An 18,388-nucleotide genomic window follows, 5' to 3' on the forward strand; every position below is an offset into this window, starting at 1 on the left:
GGGTTTGTAAATGTCGCCAAGGGACAGTTTTCTCTTGTGTGAGGGATTCTAAAGGTGGGAAGCAAATTTGGCCTTAGAGGCGGTACTCCGGTAGACTAGTGTTTTATTGGGGTTCCTTCCTGATTGCAGTGCGCTCTATTTTGGGGTCCTCGGCGCCGCGTGTTCTAGCTACAGCATGTACCAGCTGGTTACCGCGACGAGATTCGTGTTCGCTGGTCCATACAATGATTATGTCAGGTGTCGTTGGTAATGCGTGCTGCAAAATTCTTTGGAGCTCGATACTAATGCGGGTACAGGAATAATTTCTGTTGGTAGATGCTAAGAGGCAGAGTCTAAATATTGTAACCGGGTAGAATTTTTGTAATCTGTCTTTTTGAATCTGCATCTGTATATTCATGAGAAATAAATCGAGGAAATATGGTATGGACAGCATAAAATAGCAACACAATAACAAGGAAATCTTCTCCTTTCGCAGAAGTAATCTGAGATGGATTGGCAAACGTTCCTTTTGCTGTAGCCCTACACTGATGTTAAACGCGGGACCACAACAGTACTATACAAGGTCAACGCAAGATTTCGAAGCTTTCGTCACAAGTCGTTTCAGTTTAATAGAAAACCATTCGGAAAATCAAAGTGCTCAAAAAACTACATTTCAGCACAGTGCAGTCGCTATAACACCGGGTCTGCGGGAAAAAAAAAGGAAATCCTTCCCATGTGTAAGCTATGCTTAGCAACTGATGCATGCATACAGACGGCGAAGGTGTATATCAGCGAGTTTTCTCGCCACTTGGAGTCGCTAGGGGTTTGTTTGCTGGCTGTTTAGTCATGATTTCATAGCGACGCGTTGATCATACCACCGCGTGTCGGCTCTCAAGCAGGCTTTGTTGCTGCACCACGCTGTCGGCTTTCACTGCTGCAGCCGTCAAAACTTCAAGCGTACTTCCAACGTGAGGGCTATGATAAGCCACCTAAGAAGCGAAATCACGGATTACTGGCTAAAAAGACCACCCAACGAAGTTTTTTTTTTTACTCCAGAGAGGAATGCTAACTCCATATTCTATAATCATTGATAATAACGTCCCAAAGAACAAAGCCTGGACTACGACGCATGTTGCGCTGTTGACGGTTCTTTGATGGACATTTGTTACCGAGTGCACCCCTTCACACCGTCAACTTTCACCATCGGCACCTGAAAACGCTAGTGTAAATTTCTTTAATAGCTCCACTCCAAAAATAGGTGGTGGGCAGGGCTATCCCACGAAACCTTATAATGAGACTGCACATCGTCGTGTAGGACACCACCAGTGGTTCCAAGAATTATGTAGATGTAGAAATACTATGCATTTTGTTAGTGGCAGGCATTTTTTGTCCCCGTTAAAGAAAACTATCGATATTAAAATTAAATTGAATTCCGGAGTTTTATGTGCCCTAACCATAGTCTCATTATGAGACACGCCATAGTGACTCTAAGAGGTGGATCAATTTTGAGCACCGGGGGTTTTTCAAGTTGATACGAATGCGTGGTACACGGGCGCTTTTGCATTTTACCGCCATCGAAAGCGGTGTATATCTCTAACTGGCAGTGATAGACGTAGTAGTTGGAACGTGGAAGCAGAGTGACCCCCGTACTATGAAAAGAAGCACTTTCAGGTGAACTGGTCATTCCGTTCAGATGAATTGCTCGGTGGCCTGGTATCTATAGAAAGTGAACTAAGCAGAAATGATGTGAAGCTTACGAATAACATGTTTTAAAAGGGCCGAATATGTGGCCTTGGCCACTGCACTGTATTGAAAAACAGAATATGTGACAACTATTCTTGTAGTTTTATATGTAATTTTCATAAAGCGAAAGCCACATAACCAAGTGCTGTACATTGAAGAAGTGCGCGTGTAGTCAGGAAGACGAAGCTTATAAGATAGGCTAGTCTAGAGAAGATGAGTACATTCCTGCGACTGGGCCTCCTTTTCACATGAGGAAGCTTCCGTTGCTTCACGATGTGCTATATGATCCGCTATAGAAAGCACTTTCACAGGGTTTGGTGGCTCTGGCGTGAACTGAGATCAGTCCAATCTTCCAGTCATGGATGCTTGAGACATCAAGAGAATTCTTCACGTTGATATAGGATTCATCTTTGTGTCAGGCCGACATTTCCATCCAAACCCTGTCTTTGCTGATGTATGGTCAGGAAACCAGCGAAGCCAAATCTCGAATCTGTTGACGGGATTACCAGTTGAGGGGAGTTCGCTGGTCATTGTTCTGTGCCTTTCGTAGACGATAGAAAACGAAAGCTTTCCTTCATCCACTTCCAGAGATACCAATGCGCATGAAAGGCAGCACACTTCGTTGATAAAAGACAGACAGCTCATACTACGATAGGTACAATGACCTCTTTGTTGATAAATAATTTATGCTGAACCCTTCGTTAAGCTACTCTGAGGGTGCTAGTTTAGTTCCCTTCGATGCAGTGAAGTTGTGGTTTCTCGCAGGACGAACAAAATGCCAAGTTCCCTTGAGGTGACAAACTTTTCAATGGCTTTGTCCCGATTCCCACCAACCTGCTCAGACATATTCAAATATATAGCGCTGCATTCGCGAAATTCGTTTCTGTGAATGCGAATATAAGAATATGGACTCCCGCGTACGCGGGTCTTGCCAGAATAGAAGCGGCTCACGCCAGCTCCCGAAAATTTACGTTCCGGGCTCGGGCATTAAATCATCCAGACTCCATTGCAGCAACACCTACGTTAGCTGCGCGGCATCGACTTCCAACTTTTCACGAGATTTGTAGCCGCTACCGCCTAGGACATTTGACCTTCCCGCAGCTAATAAACAAATCCCCGCGCAGGTGCGAGGTGCTGTGCCACAGCTGTAGGCCCACACCTTGCCCTCTCCTTTACTTCATCCACCCCTTTTTCTACCCCTCCTCTAGCTGTACATTTTACTCAACAACCAAGTCAATCTTAATCACAGGATGTTGGGCTACCCTAAGCTTCTCCCTCCCTCCCTCGTTCATCCGTAAATTAATAGGCAGCGACGAACCGTGGGAGGCTGCCTTGCGTAGTTACAGGTGCGATATCCAGGAGGCTATCCTTGAGAGGGCTGACAGGGTTGCGAGGGACTAACATGTGTAGCACCCTCCCCCTGCTATCCCTCTGCCCCTTTTTTCGATACCATCACCTTCACTACGACGACGACATCAATGCAGCATAAGCTGCAATTACGCGAGAGCGGGAAGTGCCAGATATTTGGACGTCGAATAAGAGCTCTCGTTATCGAAATGACGAGTATATACCAAAAGTGTGTCTGAAAAGGGGCGAGTTTTTATGTTCCCCTGCATGACATGAATTACAACTGAAAGAAATCATGAATGCATGCTTTGAGCTACGCACAGCATTACGTAAAGCGATGAAACGGGATCGAGCTCACGTGCTGGCACAGCTTAACACAAGTTAAAAAATGAAAGAAAAAGTTATGCGTTAGACACTCACTATAGGAAGTGATGTAAGTGAACCGTTCTATGCTTTTTACTTTGATTGACGATTAGCGGTGATGTCCATGAGGAATGCCTAAATTATTCAGCGTATAGTCTTATACCAGTGGAGAGTTGATGTTAATTAGCGTTATCGTGCGTGCACCACTGCGGCTTATCTGCGTAGTACACAGCGCTTAGAGCGAGATGCGTTTTCTTGAGTCGTTTTTGTGCGCCATTGTCCATAACCTCGGAGAAGGTTAGCATTGTCGTTGCCTCACATGGGAAACAGCACCGTGGCACAAGCGTTAAACTTTATTGGAATGATGGGGCTGTACGTGCCAAAACCATAATTCTGGAGGCACGGTTCAGTGGCTGATTCTAAAGTAATTCTGACCACCTAGAATCTTTAATGTGCCCTTTAACCTTAGTGCGCGAACGTATTTGTATATCACCGCCGTGGAAATGCGGCTGCCGCGACCGGGATGGCACCAGCGATCTTGCGCAATGCCATCGGCGCACAGCGGCGGAGACGGGCACAGAATGTTGATTTCACGTGCGACCGTTTCCGTAGTTTCGCCCGGACGCCACAGTACTTTATTGCGGCTTTGCGTCAGTACGCCCTGTCATTTGTCCGCTTGACATATTTACATGGTGATTATTTTTTAGAAATAGGAGAATCTGTACCGAACCCTGAACCAAATCTTACCAATTTTTCCGCAACTGCTGTCGTGTGTAATCAAAGCGCTTCCTCGCCTTCTCACTTCGCCTTTGCCCTCTCCCGCCCTCAAACACACACACACACACACACACACACACACACACACACACACACACACACACACACACACACACACACGCACGCACAAGCACAAGCACAAGCACAAGCACACGCACACGCACAAGCACAAGCACAAGCACAAGCACACGCACACGCACAAGCACACGCACACGCACACGCACAAGCACACGCACAAGCACACGCACACGCACACGCACACGCACACGCACACACACACACACGTATATATACATATACACATACATATACGTGTACATATACATATACATATATGGATTCCGCGAGCCAAGAGTGGCATGTCGTTCACTTGTTTCGCACCTGCGTCGGTTCTACCAATACCACATAGACAAGGTTTAGGTCGCAGCACTGCCTGATGTCTGCGACCCTACGTCACCAAATGACGCATCTCACCTTGGTTGTCAGGCTTGTCCATCGGTGCACCCTGGCACAGAAACATTGTTTTTGCATGCCACTGCAATCGCGGATATATTGTCGTGGCTCGTAACATAAAGAACATAAATGTTTTGCAAAGGTATCAGCAGTGTTCGGGACATCGCCATTTTCATCATCAATACATTCATCTGGGACACTCTTTTTACAACAGTGAGAGCGCACATAGCTCCAGAACTATTTTGATTTACCTGTCTTTCTGGATTTAACAAGGGGTTGAAGTGATCATTGTTATAATAAAATTTGCAAAAGTAATGACAGCGCCTAAATTCAAGTTTATTCATACCCAGACCTGTTTTCTTGTTACCCAGACCGCTTTTCTGTGTGCGCTGTCTTTTAGATTTATTGTCGTTTTAGAACTTTACAAACCAGTGATGGAACTGACATATTGAGAGCTTTTGTAGGTCTGAATATGCGCAAGCCAACTTTCATAACCTTCGTAAACCAATTAAATAAACATCAGCTGTGCCAATCTACGAACGACCAGTAAATGTTTTCAATATAGGGGTACAGCCTACGTATAGTCACCGAGGGAAACCTTAATACTGCGCTTCGTATTGTTATCGGAATGGATACTGCGTTTGTCGGCTGCCAGAGTTAAAAAGAAATGTTTGAGGGGGGTGGGGGGTATAACTTGTAATAATAAAAATATTAATCCGGGCAATCATATCCTTGTGCTTCTACTTCATCCTAATAACCCCATCCTCATCCCCGTCCGAAAGTACAGTCTGCAAGACCCTCTTAAGTGTGAGCGATGGGAACACATTTCTCTGTATGCATGAGTATGTGTTCGTATTTCGCGGCTGTCCCCCAAGCAATCCTTAAAAAGGAAGGTTGAATCCTGGCAGATTTAGGAGGACTTCGTTTCGAGCAACGTGGCGCGCAATTCCAGCCAACCGTGTGCTTCCATGTATTAGACTACATTGCAGGATATTACATCCAAGCACACGAACAGAACCATTTGTCTTGTCGCGAGGCAGGAGAAGACATTGTCGCGAGGCAGGATTGTCGAGATGACGTCGTTGCTTTTGAACGGTATATTTATCAATAAAAAAAACTCAATTCCAGTGAGAAATAGAGTTCAGGGCCCATTAGATTTCGCCCATTACCATCACCCACAAATACCATGCTCGAGGAATCTAACACAGCAACATATTTCGATCGCAAAAAACTGTATTTTAAACACATCTCACAACACTATTATCACACCAATACATTGAAAAAATGAAGAATATAACTAAAGAAAAGCGCACGCACTCGCCGGAAGCGGGGCCACAGTTTCGTACTGCCATAGTCAAGGCGATAGCGGAACCGCGACTAGCTCGCAGCGGTTGCCGAGGACTACTACGCCGAACGGTGCGCAGGCACGCCAGCCTTTGAACGTAGCGGAGGCGGCAGTGCGCCCCCAAACGTCTCGTATGGCCATCGTGCCAGCGAACGCAGTGCACTTTGGTGTCGCTGGTCACGTGGTCAGCAGAGAACGCACGGCCAGCGACTCAGCTTGGATAGGCACAGCTGTCGTGGCGTTAAAGCCGCCTGCAGAGCTTGGGGCTGTTGTGCCGGTGCAGCTGTGACGAGGTGCAGCCGAGCAGACGGCAGCCACACGTGCGGCGACGCAGGAGACGACGGGCGACTCCTGTCGTGATTGTCGCACTGCCGTCTACGTAGTTCTGGGTGAACCTGATGGCAGAAGGGAAAAGATGCAATTGTGTGTGACTCAACCACGAGGAGAGTCAATGTCCTCTTAACAAACGAAAAATTTAAAGAATTGTTACAGCAGGTGAAAGAATACTCTATCGAGGAAAACAACATTTTGATGTTTTGAACTTGTGTGGAGCTACTAATGATGTATTCTGCGCAGTTAATCTAATATAGTTCAAAACAGCTATCATCCTTTCAATGTCTGTAGAACGAGTAAAGGACATATTTATCTTTTACACATCTAGGAAAGAAGGTTCGTCTATATGAAGGAGCTTTGCCAAAGGAATAGTTATGTGCTGAAGAATATTTAGAGAGCGTGCCTGTAGCAGAAGAGACGTTGCTTGCAATGCACAACAGCAGCATACGCAAACATGGATGAGGTCGTATACTATTAGAATTACTTCAACCACTCTCTCACCTAACCGTAAACGGTGAAATAAAACACTGTCTAATGCTTTCTGCGATATGTATAACGAATTTGCAGTGGAAGGGAAATAGGCGTTGTAGAGCATTGCGGACATGGAAACTCAGTAGTCAGAGGCACGCAAGGTGGAGAAAAGCTTATGAAAGAGAAAATTGTCATCCACACTAAATTTCGCATTTTCTTTCAGAATTTAAGTGGAAGATAAATAAAAATTCGCGTTTCGAAATCTCGTTTTCACTGTTTCTTTTAAGTTCAGCTGTGGTATGACGCTTTAAAAGAGACACTTCACCGTTTTTCAGAAACAAAACTTCTCAGATTATGAAAAATTCGTGCTTGTCCGGAGAGGTTGACCTCGTGACCAACGCCTTTTATTGGCGGTATTTCTATTGTCTGAGTTAACGAGGAAGTTAAGAGATCGCAGCAGGAAGGTGCATTAATCGACATCTCCAAGCACGTGGTCACTGAACATCGGAAATCAGTTCTACTAGAGCGCGCAAGGTGGAGAAAGGTTCATGTAAGAGAAAATTGTCATTCACCCAAATCAATGTGTTTTGATTTGTCGACTGATTAGCCTTCGTGCTGCGTGCACTTAAGCTGGACTCCTGGTTATCTCAGATGGCGTAAAGACCACCCGGAAAGACGTCGGTACTGGCTTTATTCCGCGAACATGAACGAATTTTTCTTGAATTGCGAAGCTTTCTTTTATAGGCCGCACATCTGGACACGTAGCAGCCAGCGTCCCAAACGGCCGATGGGCGAAGCTTGCCCACTTTCTTCAGAATGAGCGGGTTTCTCACGAATGCCTGAAGTACAGGGCAAATATTGGAACAGGCAGGTGACAGAGACGTTCTAGAAGAGTCACACGAGACAAATCCAGTGATTAGGGTGTGGAACGCTGGGAGTTTCTTCCCACAGGGGTTAAAGATCCAGCTTTGGAACCATATGGAAATCACGAACCGTTTGTCTCGATTTTCGAGGCAAAAACTGTCACTGTAATAAAACTAGGGCAGCTGTCGATATAGGCGGTAAATTGTCAGCATCATCATCATCATAATTGTAACCATCATCATCATCATCAGCCTTTTTATATCCACTGCAGGATGAAGGCCTCTCCCTGCGATCTTCAATTACCCCTGTCCTGCGCCAACCGATTCCAACTAGCGCCCGCGAATTTCCTAATTTCATCGCTCGACCTAGTCTTCTGTCGTCCTCGACTGCGTTTGTCTTTTCTTAGTACCCATTCTGTAACCCTAATGGTACAACGGTTATCTAAACTCCGCATTACATGACCTGCCCAGCTCCATTCTTTACTCTTGATCTCAATTAGGATATCGTAAATACCCGTTTGCTCTCTGATCCAAACCGCCCTCTTTCTGTCTCTTGACGCTATGCCTAGCAATCTTCGTTCCATCGCCCTTTGCGCGGTCCTCAACTTGTTCTCAAGCTTCTTTGTCAGTCTCCAAGTCTCTGCCCCCTATGTCAGCACTAGTAAAATGCACTGATTGTACAGCCGTCAGCACGCTTAACACGAACGCTCCGCAGCGTGGCCGGAGCGTGGCCGGCTTGGACTGACGCCAGCGCCGCGAAGTGATGTGCTCTGTTATCTCGGTTTGTTTGCGGCGGCTTACGATAGCTGGAGCGCAGCCCGATATGACTGCTCGTCTTGTCTTTCGTTTGTGCCTGATCGGCGGCGAGAGTGCGCTCGCTTGCGTGTCCGTTTCGCTCGTGCCTGCGGCCTCGCGCGCGTCCAGAAAACACGTAGCGGTTTGTTTACATCGACAACGCGAAATGGCGGGCTACAGCTCGCGCGTATTTCGGTTTGGCCGCAAAGCTGGTGCTTTAACGAAATGATAAATAGGAAAATGAGAGCAAACGCAGGTTTGTTGCGTTTCTAAAGGTTGTACAATAAATAGATCTGCGAATCCGGTGGTATAGTTGTTGATGTTCTTCATTTCTTATGTTCTTTGACAGCGCGCATCAGAGTGCTCTCGCATGTTAGTGTCTGGCTTTCTGTTTAGTCCACGATGCACTGAAGATGAAGTGTCAGGGCGTAAGAGCTGCGCGTGTCCTGAGGAAGACGCGTGGATGCGATTGAAACTAAAGTTTTAATGTCTAGTTATTGGCAAAAAGCGCTAAGTGGCTTCTTTTTGGGTAACCAGAAAGTCTCTGGTCATAGATGCAATGTACCGAAAGGTAGCATCTCATAGCTTATAACTGCACATAAGGTAACTCGACGCCCCGTCGCATCTTGGTTACCTAAACAGCGGGTTCCCGATCTTATTCACAGTGTCGTGCTTGACACTTTGCAATTCGCGTATCCTATATGGTTTTTTTTCGCTAGTTTTCAAAAAGGCAAACTGCAGTTAAAATTTGAAATAGCTCTATGTTGTTATGGAAAAAAAGATTTAGCAGAGGCAGTCAAGACTGCTTACGTATGGGAATGCGAAAACATGTCGTTTAGGGAAGACATAGAGGTTTGGTTGTGGTTTGCGAATTTAGCCTAGTAAATACGATGCATTTCTTGGCGAGAATTTGCCACTTCGATAGGATCAGCCGGCCAGCCAGCCGCCTACGTCTTGGTGCTCTCATGATCGTTTCGTTACCTTGATAGGCTCCCCGCGCCCTGCTTCGCATAACATCGATTCCCACAGGGCATGGAATCTGCCTGCTTTTTCACGTGGTCAGTCTTTACTTTTTCGAATTTTAAGCACTACGCACACACACAGACAGACGTGTATGACATCACCCGGAACGTTGTACGACGAACGGTTGCGTAACAGTTTTGGTGCGAATGGCCACTGCCAGAGCACTCCGATGCGCGCGAGAATATGAGAAATGAAGAACATGAACAACTATGCTACCAGAATCGCAGATTTATTTATTGTCCAACCTTTAAAAACGCCACAAACCTGCGTGTGCTCTCCTTTTCCTATTCGTCATTTCGTTAAAGCACCAGCTTTGCGGCCAAACCCAAAAGGCGTGCGAGCTGTCACCCGCCATTTCGCTTTGTGGATATAAACAAACCGCAACGTGTTTTCTGGACGCGCCTGAGACCGCAAGCACGAGCGAAACGGACACGTCAAATGAGCGCACCCTCGCCGCCGGTCAGACACAAAAGAAACACAAGACGAGCAGTCATATCGAGCTGCGCTCCAGCTGTCGTAAGCCGCCGCAAGCATACCGAGATAACAACACTTCTCGGCGCTGGCGTCACTCCAAGCCGGTCCGGCCACGCTGCGGAGCGTTCCTGTTAAGCGTGCTGACGGCTGTACACCTTCCTTTTCAATGTAGTATAAATTGTATGTAGTCCGGAAAGATCTTTGGATTGATGCCTGGCTCAACTCTCAGCACTCAGCGTAGCGCTGTTCTCGAAAGCGATTTTGGAAACACAGTCGTGCAAATTCCCATGGCAACTTGACAAACCAAAGCTGATCATTGTTGCACCGTCCAAAGCTGAGGCCCAGCGGTTTAATCGCACGCTCCTATCGCTGCATGTGAAGCGGGTAGCGCTTCACTTTAACGGTAATAATTTTTTTCAGCCAGACACGACTTAGTTCTACAGTCTCCCACTAGAGCACGGAAACAAAAACTCAAACCTTAGTTTCGATTATTTTTTTACAGTGTTGCTGTTGAAATATTGTTATAATATATTGCTTTGAAAAAGACTTAGCAATCTGTCGCACATAAAATAAGTATTCGCGTTTATAGTAAGAGTGTATTCATTCGACAACATACCTAGGTAGCAACGTGCGTTTTTGTGCTACGTATATAAAAAAATAGACAAAGAAAAGCTACTTTGCCATTTCATGCGCGCAATGCATTTAAAACGCATTATTTAGCCGCACCACTGAGAGCAAGCAATGCATACAGTGCTCGAAGGCCGCTTATGCAGGCCTCTATAATTGCGGTAGATAAGTGAAATAGCAAACGGGGGCCCTATATAGTAAAGCTATTCCAATCTGTTTTTATTCCAATCTCCTGACGTCATATTTACGTAACCATCGACGCAAGCATTGTTCGGTGACCCGTGGCGTCGTTTACGGAGGCCAATGGAAAGCTCTCGTAGTTATACGAGGTCACTTTGGTTTGCTTCTGAAGCGAATAGCATTGCCTCCCACGACACGTTTTTCTTGTCTAATTAGCAGACCAGAGGCGAAGGGTATACGTAGATGTGTCGAGCATTTCAGTGGGGGCGAGTTACCGCAGTGAAAGTACCGGATGAGGAGCGCAGTGCAGGCGTCGGCAATTGACCCGCGTCCCTTTGCTCATCTTTCGCATTCTGGTAGATGAACGCGGCGACATGTTACGGAAGGGTAAAAATGCCGCTTAAACGAACCCTCAGGGTAACAAAGGTGGTAGAGCAATGTCGCGTACCCGTGAACAAAAGTATGCGGATCACAGGGTTGCCGAAAAAAATTTAATTTTTTTGTAGTTAAGACGCGTAAACGGAAACGAATGAGTGCGCTAGAACACCCGTAATGCCAAGTTTGGATTGCAGTCTTTAATTTGTTTCTGCATTCATAGATACAGGAGAAAGCGAGTTTTATCGGCAATCCATTCTGCGTATAATTTTAGTCATGGGCGTGGGTGCCGAAAGGGCTCGACAGCATCATCTGCCACTCAAGATATCTTATTATACACTGGTAAATCCATTCTCCGTTACAGCTCCGAGCATCCAGTGCCGGAACGATCTGCGGGCTGCCATCACCTGTTCCTTTCGGAACGGGGGAGTCTCCGGCTATTCCGAAAAAAAATATATTTTTTTTACGTCACTTTGAAGTGGTGAATTTTCGCGGTTTTGTTTGACATTGCATGACCAGCAGGTGAACTGGGCACACCCCAAACACATTTGACCCATAGCGGACGGCTGATGGTGAGAAACGTGCATAATCGGAAATGGGTAGTTCTCTTTTGTTCGGTCTAATCAATCATAATACGTCATATGAATTGACAAGCGAAGTGGGGTTGGCCCGAAAAAATTTTGACCTTTCGTGGAGGACTGATTGCAGAAATCGAATAGAATAATTTGGAATATTTTTCCGTTATTAGGCCCACGGATGTTTCGGCATGACAGGGCCAAATGAAGCGAAGGCAAGCAAAATGTAAAAAATAGCAAATTGGTGCTCAGCATTCTTTTCACAAAAAGATTCATCGGACTTGTAAGAAAGATCACTTACTCCTAGACGAACCATACATTATTGTACGTTAACGACTTAATATTTCACCATTTCATTTGAAGAACAACCGCATCAAAATTTCGGACCGTAAAAATAAACTTGTTTGAAAAAGCGCGGTTAAGAGCAACCTTCGTTCAAAGTATTACATTTGAAATACAAGTAGGCCTGTTTGTATCAAGAAAAAGAAGCCTTTTCGACACCGAAACCGACAAAAACGCCTCTCGCACGCTGAAATGAAGCAGACCTCAAATCACTGAGAACGAGCTCATTTGACCTTTTGGCAAAATGTTACAGTTTAGGCATCACCCGGGCACAATTGAAATAACGCGAGCCGTGGTTTGGGATTTGCTGCACGCACCGTCTCCTTAAATGCCACTTGCGGGCTCAAATATGGGAAAAAAATGCAAACAATTACGAGCCAATCCTTGCCAACACTGCTACGATAGCCTGGTGCTACTCATTTATAATCAACGTAGCCACGATGAAACTTCGTTGCGGCTGGATTTTAAACGGGACATAGAGTGTCACGTGGTTTTGAATACTTTTGTTTCGAAGGGGCCTCGACAGTTCGGGCGGTACGGAGTGTGAATCAGGGCTCAGTTTTACATCGGCATCCAGATGTATGTATCTGCACGAGGGACTGGCTACTCAGCGGGATTTCTGGATTTTTCTCAAGACTAATGAAAGGGAAAACCAGTTACACAATATTTAGTATGCCTCCTAAGAGTACAAAATAACCGTTTGTGTCGCATTCTCCTGGGTGGCGCGTTTCCTTCCACATTCAACTGTCGTCAGTGCACCCACAGTATACGCTGCGCATGTGGCTGTTGACATCGCGAACCCGATGTCAGCCAAGGCACATCAGCTAGGCTGACAAACACGCATGGGTTTCCTTTATCGCTTCGTTGTACAGTCGGGTGGGTAACAACTTTGCCGTTCTTTCGCTCCTTCGAGGACAGAATGACAGTGACCCGTAGCTTCCATCAAGGCGGTACCTTTTCTGTAAGACCATGCTTGACCACCATATGGTCTAGCGAGTGGTCTCACGGAAGACTACAGATTGCGAGGCAAAAGTGGCAACAGCGACTTTGGCCTTTCGCGTATTATATCCACGGCGGGCCGACAACGCGCTGCAAACCATTTTCTCCATCGCTTCATTCTTAAGTTGGCGTGCTTGTTTGGTTTCTTTTCGAAATATTCACATACCAGTTGTATGTTTATGGTACTTCTAAAACAAAAATAAATTATGGGGAGTTACGTGCCAGAACAACGATCTTATAATGAGGCACGCCCTAGTGGAGCACTCCGGAAGTTTGGAACGCATGGGTTTCTTTCACGTGCACCTAAATCTAAGTAGACGGGTGTTTTCCCATTTCGCTCCCGTCGAAATTCGTCCGCCGTGGCCGGGATTCGATCCCACAATCTCATGCTTAGCAGCCCAACACCGTAGCCACTAAGCAATTACGGCGAGTGTATCGTACTTCTTTTTCTCATCCTCCACGCTTTTCTCTATAACACGTAGTTTCGTACGAACTTACTCGCATCTATTACTCCTGTTATATTGTTACTTTTTTACGGTAGGTGTATATGGGTCAGGTGTACATAGAGAATTGAAACAGTAAAGAAGCCGGCAGCCTTTAACTTTGCTTCTCGTCTTCGAATTCACAAAAAGTTACCAGTGGTGCTGTCCTCTTTATGACTCAGTACATGCAGATTTTAGAAATATATCGTTCATATATTACTCAGACGCAAAGGTCTAGACATTGTGCAGCCTCCTTTTTATCTTGTAACATCTTTTTCAATGATTTCAAGTTTTATGTGACTTAAAGAAAAAGCAATTATGCGAGCCAGAAATTTGCTCTTCACAGCCCGTATATTTACGCATTATCTCTATATCTCCTAATAGCTTTGACTGTAAGGCCAAATTGCCCAGAACTGGGTGCTAACGAACCGGCTACATGCCCCTCTACAAGCTCCGACATCGGTATGTGACGAAACTGCAGCAATCCATTTTCTGAACGTATATTTAACGTTGAAAGATTACGCTACATGATTACCTCAAACCGGCCTAGTCACTAGTTCATCGTGACACGTTGGCTTGCACGACCAAATAGGCGACTTCCAATCGCGGTGTCTCTTACGAGATAAGATGGCGTAAATGGAGTACTAATGAAAGAGGCTGCACATTGACTGCGGTGTTGTAGCTGGACTTGTGTTTGGCTTACCTCGCGTGTAGCCTCCAAGTGCAGCTGCTCGGTCCAGCCACGCCGTACGTGTCGCCGTTGCTCTCAGCCTTGATGGCGTTCAGCTTCGTCAACGCCCACGACAGCGTGTCACGTGGGTGGATGCGTAGCCTGCAACCCCAGACGTCGAGGCGGTACTCCGCAGAAGTCACGTGGTCGCACTCGACGAACTGGCCACTGCCGGGCGCGGCCGCCTCCGCTCCACGCGTGCTCGCATCTGGCGCACTGCGTTGACAATACATGACAACAATGAACACTGGTGTTGAACTGCAGGTTCGTCAAGCAAGTCTTCGAGGAACGCTGCAGCTCGTCTCACAAAACGTGACCTGCTTTATTCTCAGTAGACAGCTCCTTCCGAATCGAAACACTAACGATGCATTCACCCATCCCGGAAGCAGGAAAAATTGTGCTGAATACAGATAGTAAGTTGGTTCTCGAAATCCACCTGCCATGTATTCAGATACACCATAATTTATTCTAACTCATCCTAACCATACTGAAAAGGTGTTATAGATTTCCAAACAATTATTCTGTGTGTTCCAAGAATTGCTATTTTACCGTGTATCTAAAACATGATTTTAAGCCGCGACCGAAAAGTGCTCAAGAAGCGGCATGGAAGCTTCGCATTTTTTATCCGATTTTATTTATTCCGGCACGACTTCGTTCCAACTAATAAAGAAATGTACAAAAAATAAAAAAAACTGGTCCTAACACAATACTTCGCAGGTGCAGTATGATTATTACCTCATGCACCACTCGCTTTACGGTCAGTTTTTCCTGCCTTAGTTTCAAGCACTTTTGTTGTGTGTTAAATTTTGGCATTATCTTCATAAACGGGCAGAAACCTGAACTTCAACCTTTGATATCCCGCTTTTCTCTATGTGACTTAGTGTGCTGTCGGGAAAGGCGCCCTTTGGGAGAAAAAAATGTCTCAATGCACGTGTTCTTATTTATTTATTTTCCTTTTTTCCTTTTGCGGAAAATCTATGGTACCAGAGAGCGGCATGGTATATACACAGGAGCTCCAATTAAGCACGTACGCAACAATGTTGTAGTTGTTGTTCTCGTGGCTATTATTATTATTATTATTATTATTATTATTATTATTATTTTATTATTATTATTATTATTATTATTATTATTATTATTATTATTATTATTATTATTATTATTATTATTATTATTATTATTATTATTATTATTATTATTATTATTATTATTATTATTATTATTATTATTATTATTGTATGCAAACGTGCTAATTTCTTGGCCCATAGGCTGGAACCCTTCCTGAAGCAATTCTATCTAACGAAGTAATGTCATTTGGCTGTGAGGAGAGCTGAAATCAGCGGGGAAACCAAAACTACGAAGGAACGAATGAATAAAAAAAAACTTATAGGCGCTATATTCACGCGTAGATGATACAAACATCCCAATTTGCGGACGTGTTTTCTTTGGCACATATCGTGTTCTTCGGTCCTTCTCCAGTCTTTTTGTAAAAACATAGCAATTATTGCCCTTTTGGCGGGCTTTATCTTCCTTCTGTCAGTCTAGGGCCGATATGAAACATTGCCGAATTCGCACAAGTCCATTCGATGCCCTTAATCGTATCTCCATGCTCGGCCTTGGGACGTGAGGATTATGCGATGAAATTCGTTGTATTTACGGCATATAGCGGAATACGACCGACTGAATGTGAGACCTCACATGTTTGCTTGAAGAGTAAACGAGTTGAAAAACTATTTCAAATGGGTTCATAAAAAGTGTTTTGCACAAAGTTTACGAATTCTAAACTCTGCAGCAAAATGATTTCTCCCTATTTTGTATGCTGGTCCTGTTAGCACGGGTACCTGAAACGGATAAATGTGCCTTGTGAATGTATAGCTTACCTTAAGTTATTCCAGAAGTTACGATTGGTTTGCATTAGTCCAACTCACAAATTAGCGGTGTTTCAGAGAGCGGTTGATAAAATATGATCTTTATCTGCTTTATGTTTATCACCGTTTGCGTAACTTTAACGAATTGGGATATCGTTTCTTTTTTTTTGTAATTAGAGTTGCAATTGATTTTCCTGAATTTAACATTGACAACCTAATTGAAGAATCTCCCTCGGAGTGTCCGGAGGTTCTCACGTTTTTCATTAAAATGCAACAAAAATAAATTTCCCCATATATAGCACGCAAAGCAAAACATATTCTCCGTTCCAATGAATTTCGATAGGATCTCTTCTAGTTAAACTTACTATTACGGAATGGAGAATTTGAGCAGGTACAATAACGTAGACACCTCGAATTATATAAAGCAAGGTAACATGAAGCAGCTATGCATCCTCGTGATGTTTGCTAGGCATATGACGTTTTACCAGCGGTAATGTGTCGAGGAAAAAATGAAATTCTGCGGTTTTACGTGCCATAATTCCGATCTGGTTATCAGGCACTTCGCACTGCGAACAAACTACAGATCTACAGATTAATCCTACAGTCTATGGAATAATTTCAACCACCTGGAGGTCTTTGCCGAGCGCCCAACGCACGTGCAAGGGCGCTTTTGCATTTGGCCCCCATTGAAATTCGGCCACCGTGTCCGGGATTTGATTTCAATACTTCGTGTTTAAAGCACAACTCCAAAGCCGCTAAGCAAGCACGGCTGGTGCAAGCGCGGAGGATAGGACGCACGTCAAAGTTAAGGTTAATAAGCAATAGACGTGTCAAAGCCACAACATTCGTGGAAGGTGCATATTCTTCCTCGGAAACTGATAACGATGAACGCATAGTTGCAGATGCTGTATAACCGCACATAGATGTGTCGGCTAATTATGCGACAGACTAATTTAAAGGGACATATAATGAATTCGCTTCATAATCATCTGGGCATTTCAACATTGCGCTTCTCTGGAATATGAACGCAAGTGTGCAATGTGTGGGGCTGCCGACGCATTTCATTTCTTTAAATATCGTAAATGTTCTAATATTCAGCGTACTGTTATGAAAGTGAATTCGTTCCGACCGTACAAAAACCGTCTGTTAGCTAAACGTGTTTTAGCGTGTACATCGATCGTCCTATTACGCAATACCAGCTGAATATTGCGCTACATGACGGATTGCTATAACAGAGGTATGCCTGATTTGTTCTACTCTGTACTACTCAACACGTTACACGCTGTCTTTCTTTTCTTTGCGAGCCAAACAACCCGTCAATGGGATTTTCACAACAGTATAGAAATAAAATAAAATTTGTCGGTCGACTGAGGATGTTCGCAGCGGTCCTGATAATTGATATAGAAAATATCAAATTGATCGTTACCTCTGTAAGAGTAGGCGCACGGTGAACCTCGAGGCTACCGCCGCCTGGTGCCAGGCTCCTTGCACGGTCCATGGTACTTGCATGGTGTTACACAGAGGCACGGGGTCCTTGACGCTCATATCAACGTGCGGGTACCACTCGGCCCTCGGGAACAGGCTGCTGGGATGTCCTGTGAGGCTGCCGAAAGTGCGTTCATCGACCTTGTACCATGGCTTGAGCACAAGGTCCCGATTGTTGGGGAGGACATCCTCGATGGCCAAGTTACTAAACGCGTAGGACACGTCATCCTTGGCCGCATCTGGAAGTGCGGCGAGTGCAAACGAGGAAGGCGTCTTGCGGGATGGCGTCTCTTCCGAGATGGTTGACAGGCATCCTCGGAGGAGACGGTGAATTTCGATGCCGCCAGGTGCACCGATCCCCATGACAAGTAGTAAGACGATGCAGTTCCTTTCTGCGATGGTTCTAAGTGCGTCCGCCACGATTAGCTGTGTGTTCGAAAGCACGAGAGAGATTCTCCTTCGTCACGTGGGCGTCGCGTGCCAGCGCGCAAGGGCGCGGCCTCCGCGTCGTTCTTCTTTTTCCTCTCTTCCCTTTCTAAACCTTATTTGACGAGTTATGGCGCTTTGCTAATAGGCTCTGCTTTTGCCCACACGCGACCTGTAGCCGTGAGTGAAATTAGCTGAAATAGGAGTGTCTCAAAACCGGCAGCCAGTAAAAAAAAAAAAGGGGGGGGGGGAGGGCAACACAATGGCGCGCATGTTGACTATTCGGATTTCCGTATTGAGAGACATGTAAAGCGCTGAAATTCTTTTATGTGA

General features: G+C 45.2%; 1 protein-coding gene across 1 annotated transcript; it reads right to left on the bottom strand.

Moving 5' to 3' along the window:
* Nucleotides 1–5,877: 5,877 nt before the first annotated feature.
* LOC139051329 (uncharacterized) lies at nucleotides 5,878–18,081 on the bottom strand. The gene is made up of 3 exons (XM_070528342.1): nucleotides 17,571–18,081; nucleotides 14,250–14,492; nucleotides 5,878–6,402 (listed from the first exon to the last, which is right to left on the bottom strand). The coding sequence occupies exons 1-3, from the start codon at nucleotides 17,990–17,992 to the stop codon at nucleotides 6,249–6,251; spliced, it is 819 nt and encodes a 272-aa protein (XP_070384443.1). The 5' UTR covers nucleotides 17,993–18,081; the 3' UTR covers nucleotides 5,878–6,248.
* Nucleotides 18,082–18,388: the final 307 nt, after the last annotated feature.

This window comes from Dermacentor albipictus, unplaced genomic scaffold (assembly GCF_038994185.2).
Source record: "Dermacentor albipictus isolate Rhodes 1998 colony unplaced genomic scaffold, USDA_Dalb.pri_finalv2 scaffold_11, whole genome shotgun sequence".
Taxonomy (NCBI): domain Eukaryota; kingdom Metazoa; phylum Arthropoda; class Arachnida; order Ixodida; family Ixodidae; genus Dermacentor; species Dermacentor albipictus.

Coding starts and splice junctions, on each gene's coding strand:
- LOC139051329 (XM_070528342.1), bottom strand. CDS start 17,992: ATGGGGATCGGTGCACCTGGCGGCATCGAAATTCACCGTCTCCTCCGA. Junction 14,493..17,570: donor GTGCGCCTACTCTTACAGAG/GTAACGATCAAT, acceptor TTGTCAACGCAG/TGCGCCAGATGCGAGCACGC. Junction 6,403..14,249: donor ACTTGGAGGCTACACGCGAG/GTAAGCCAAACA, acceptor TTCTGCCATCAG/GTTCACCCAGAACTACGTAG.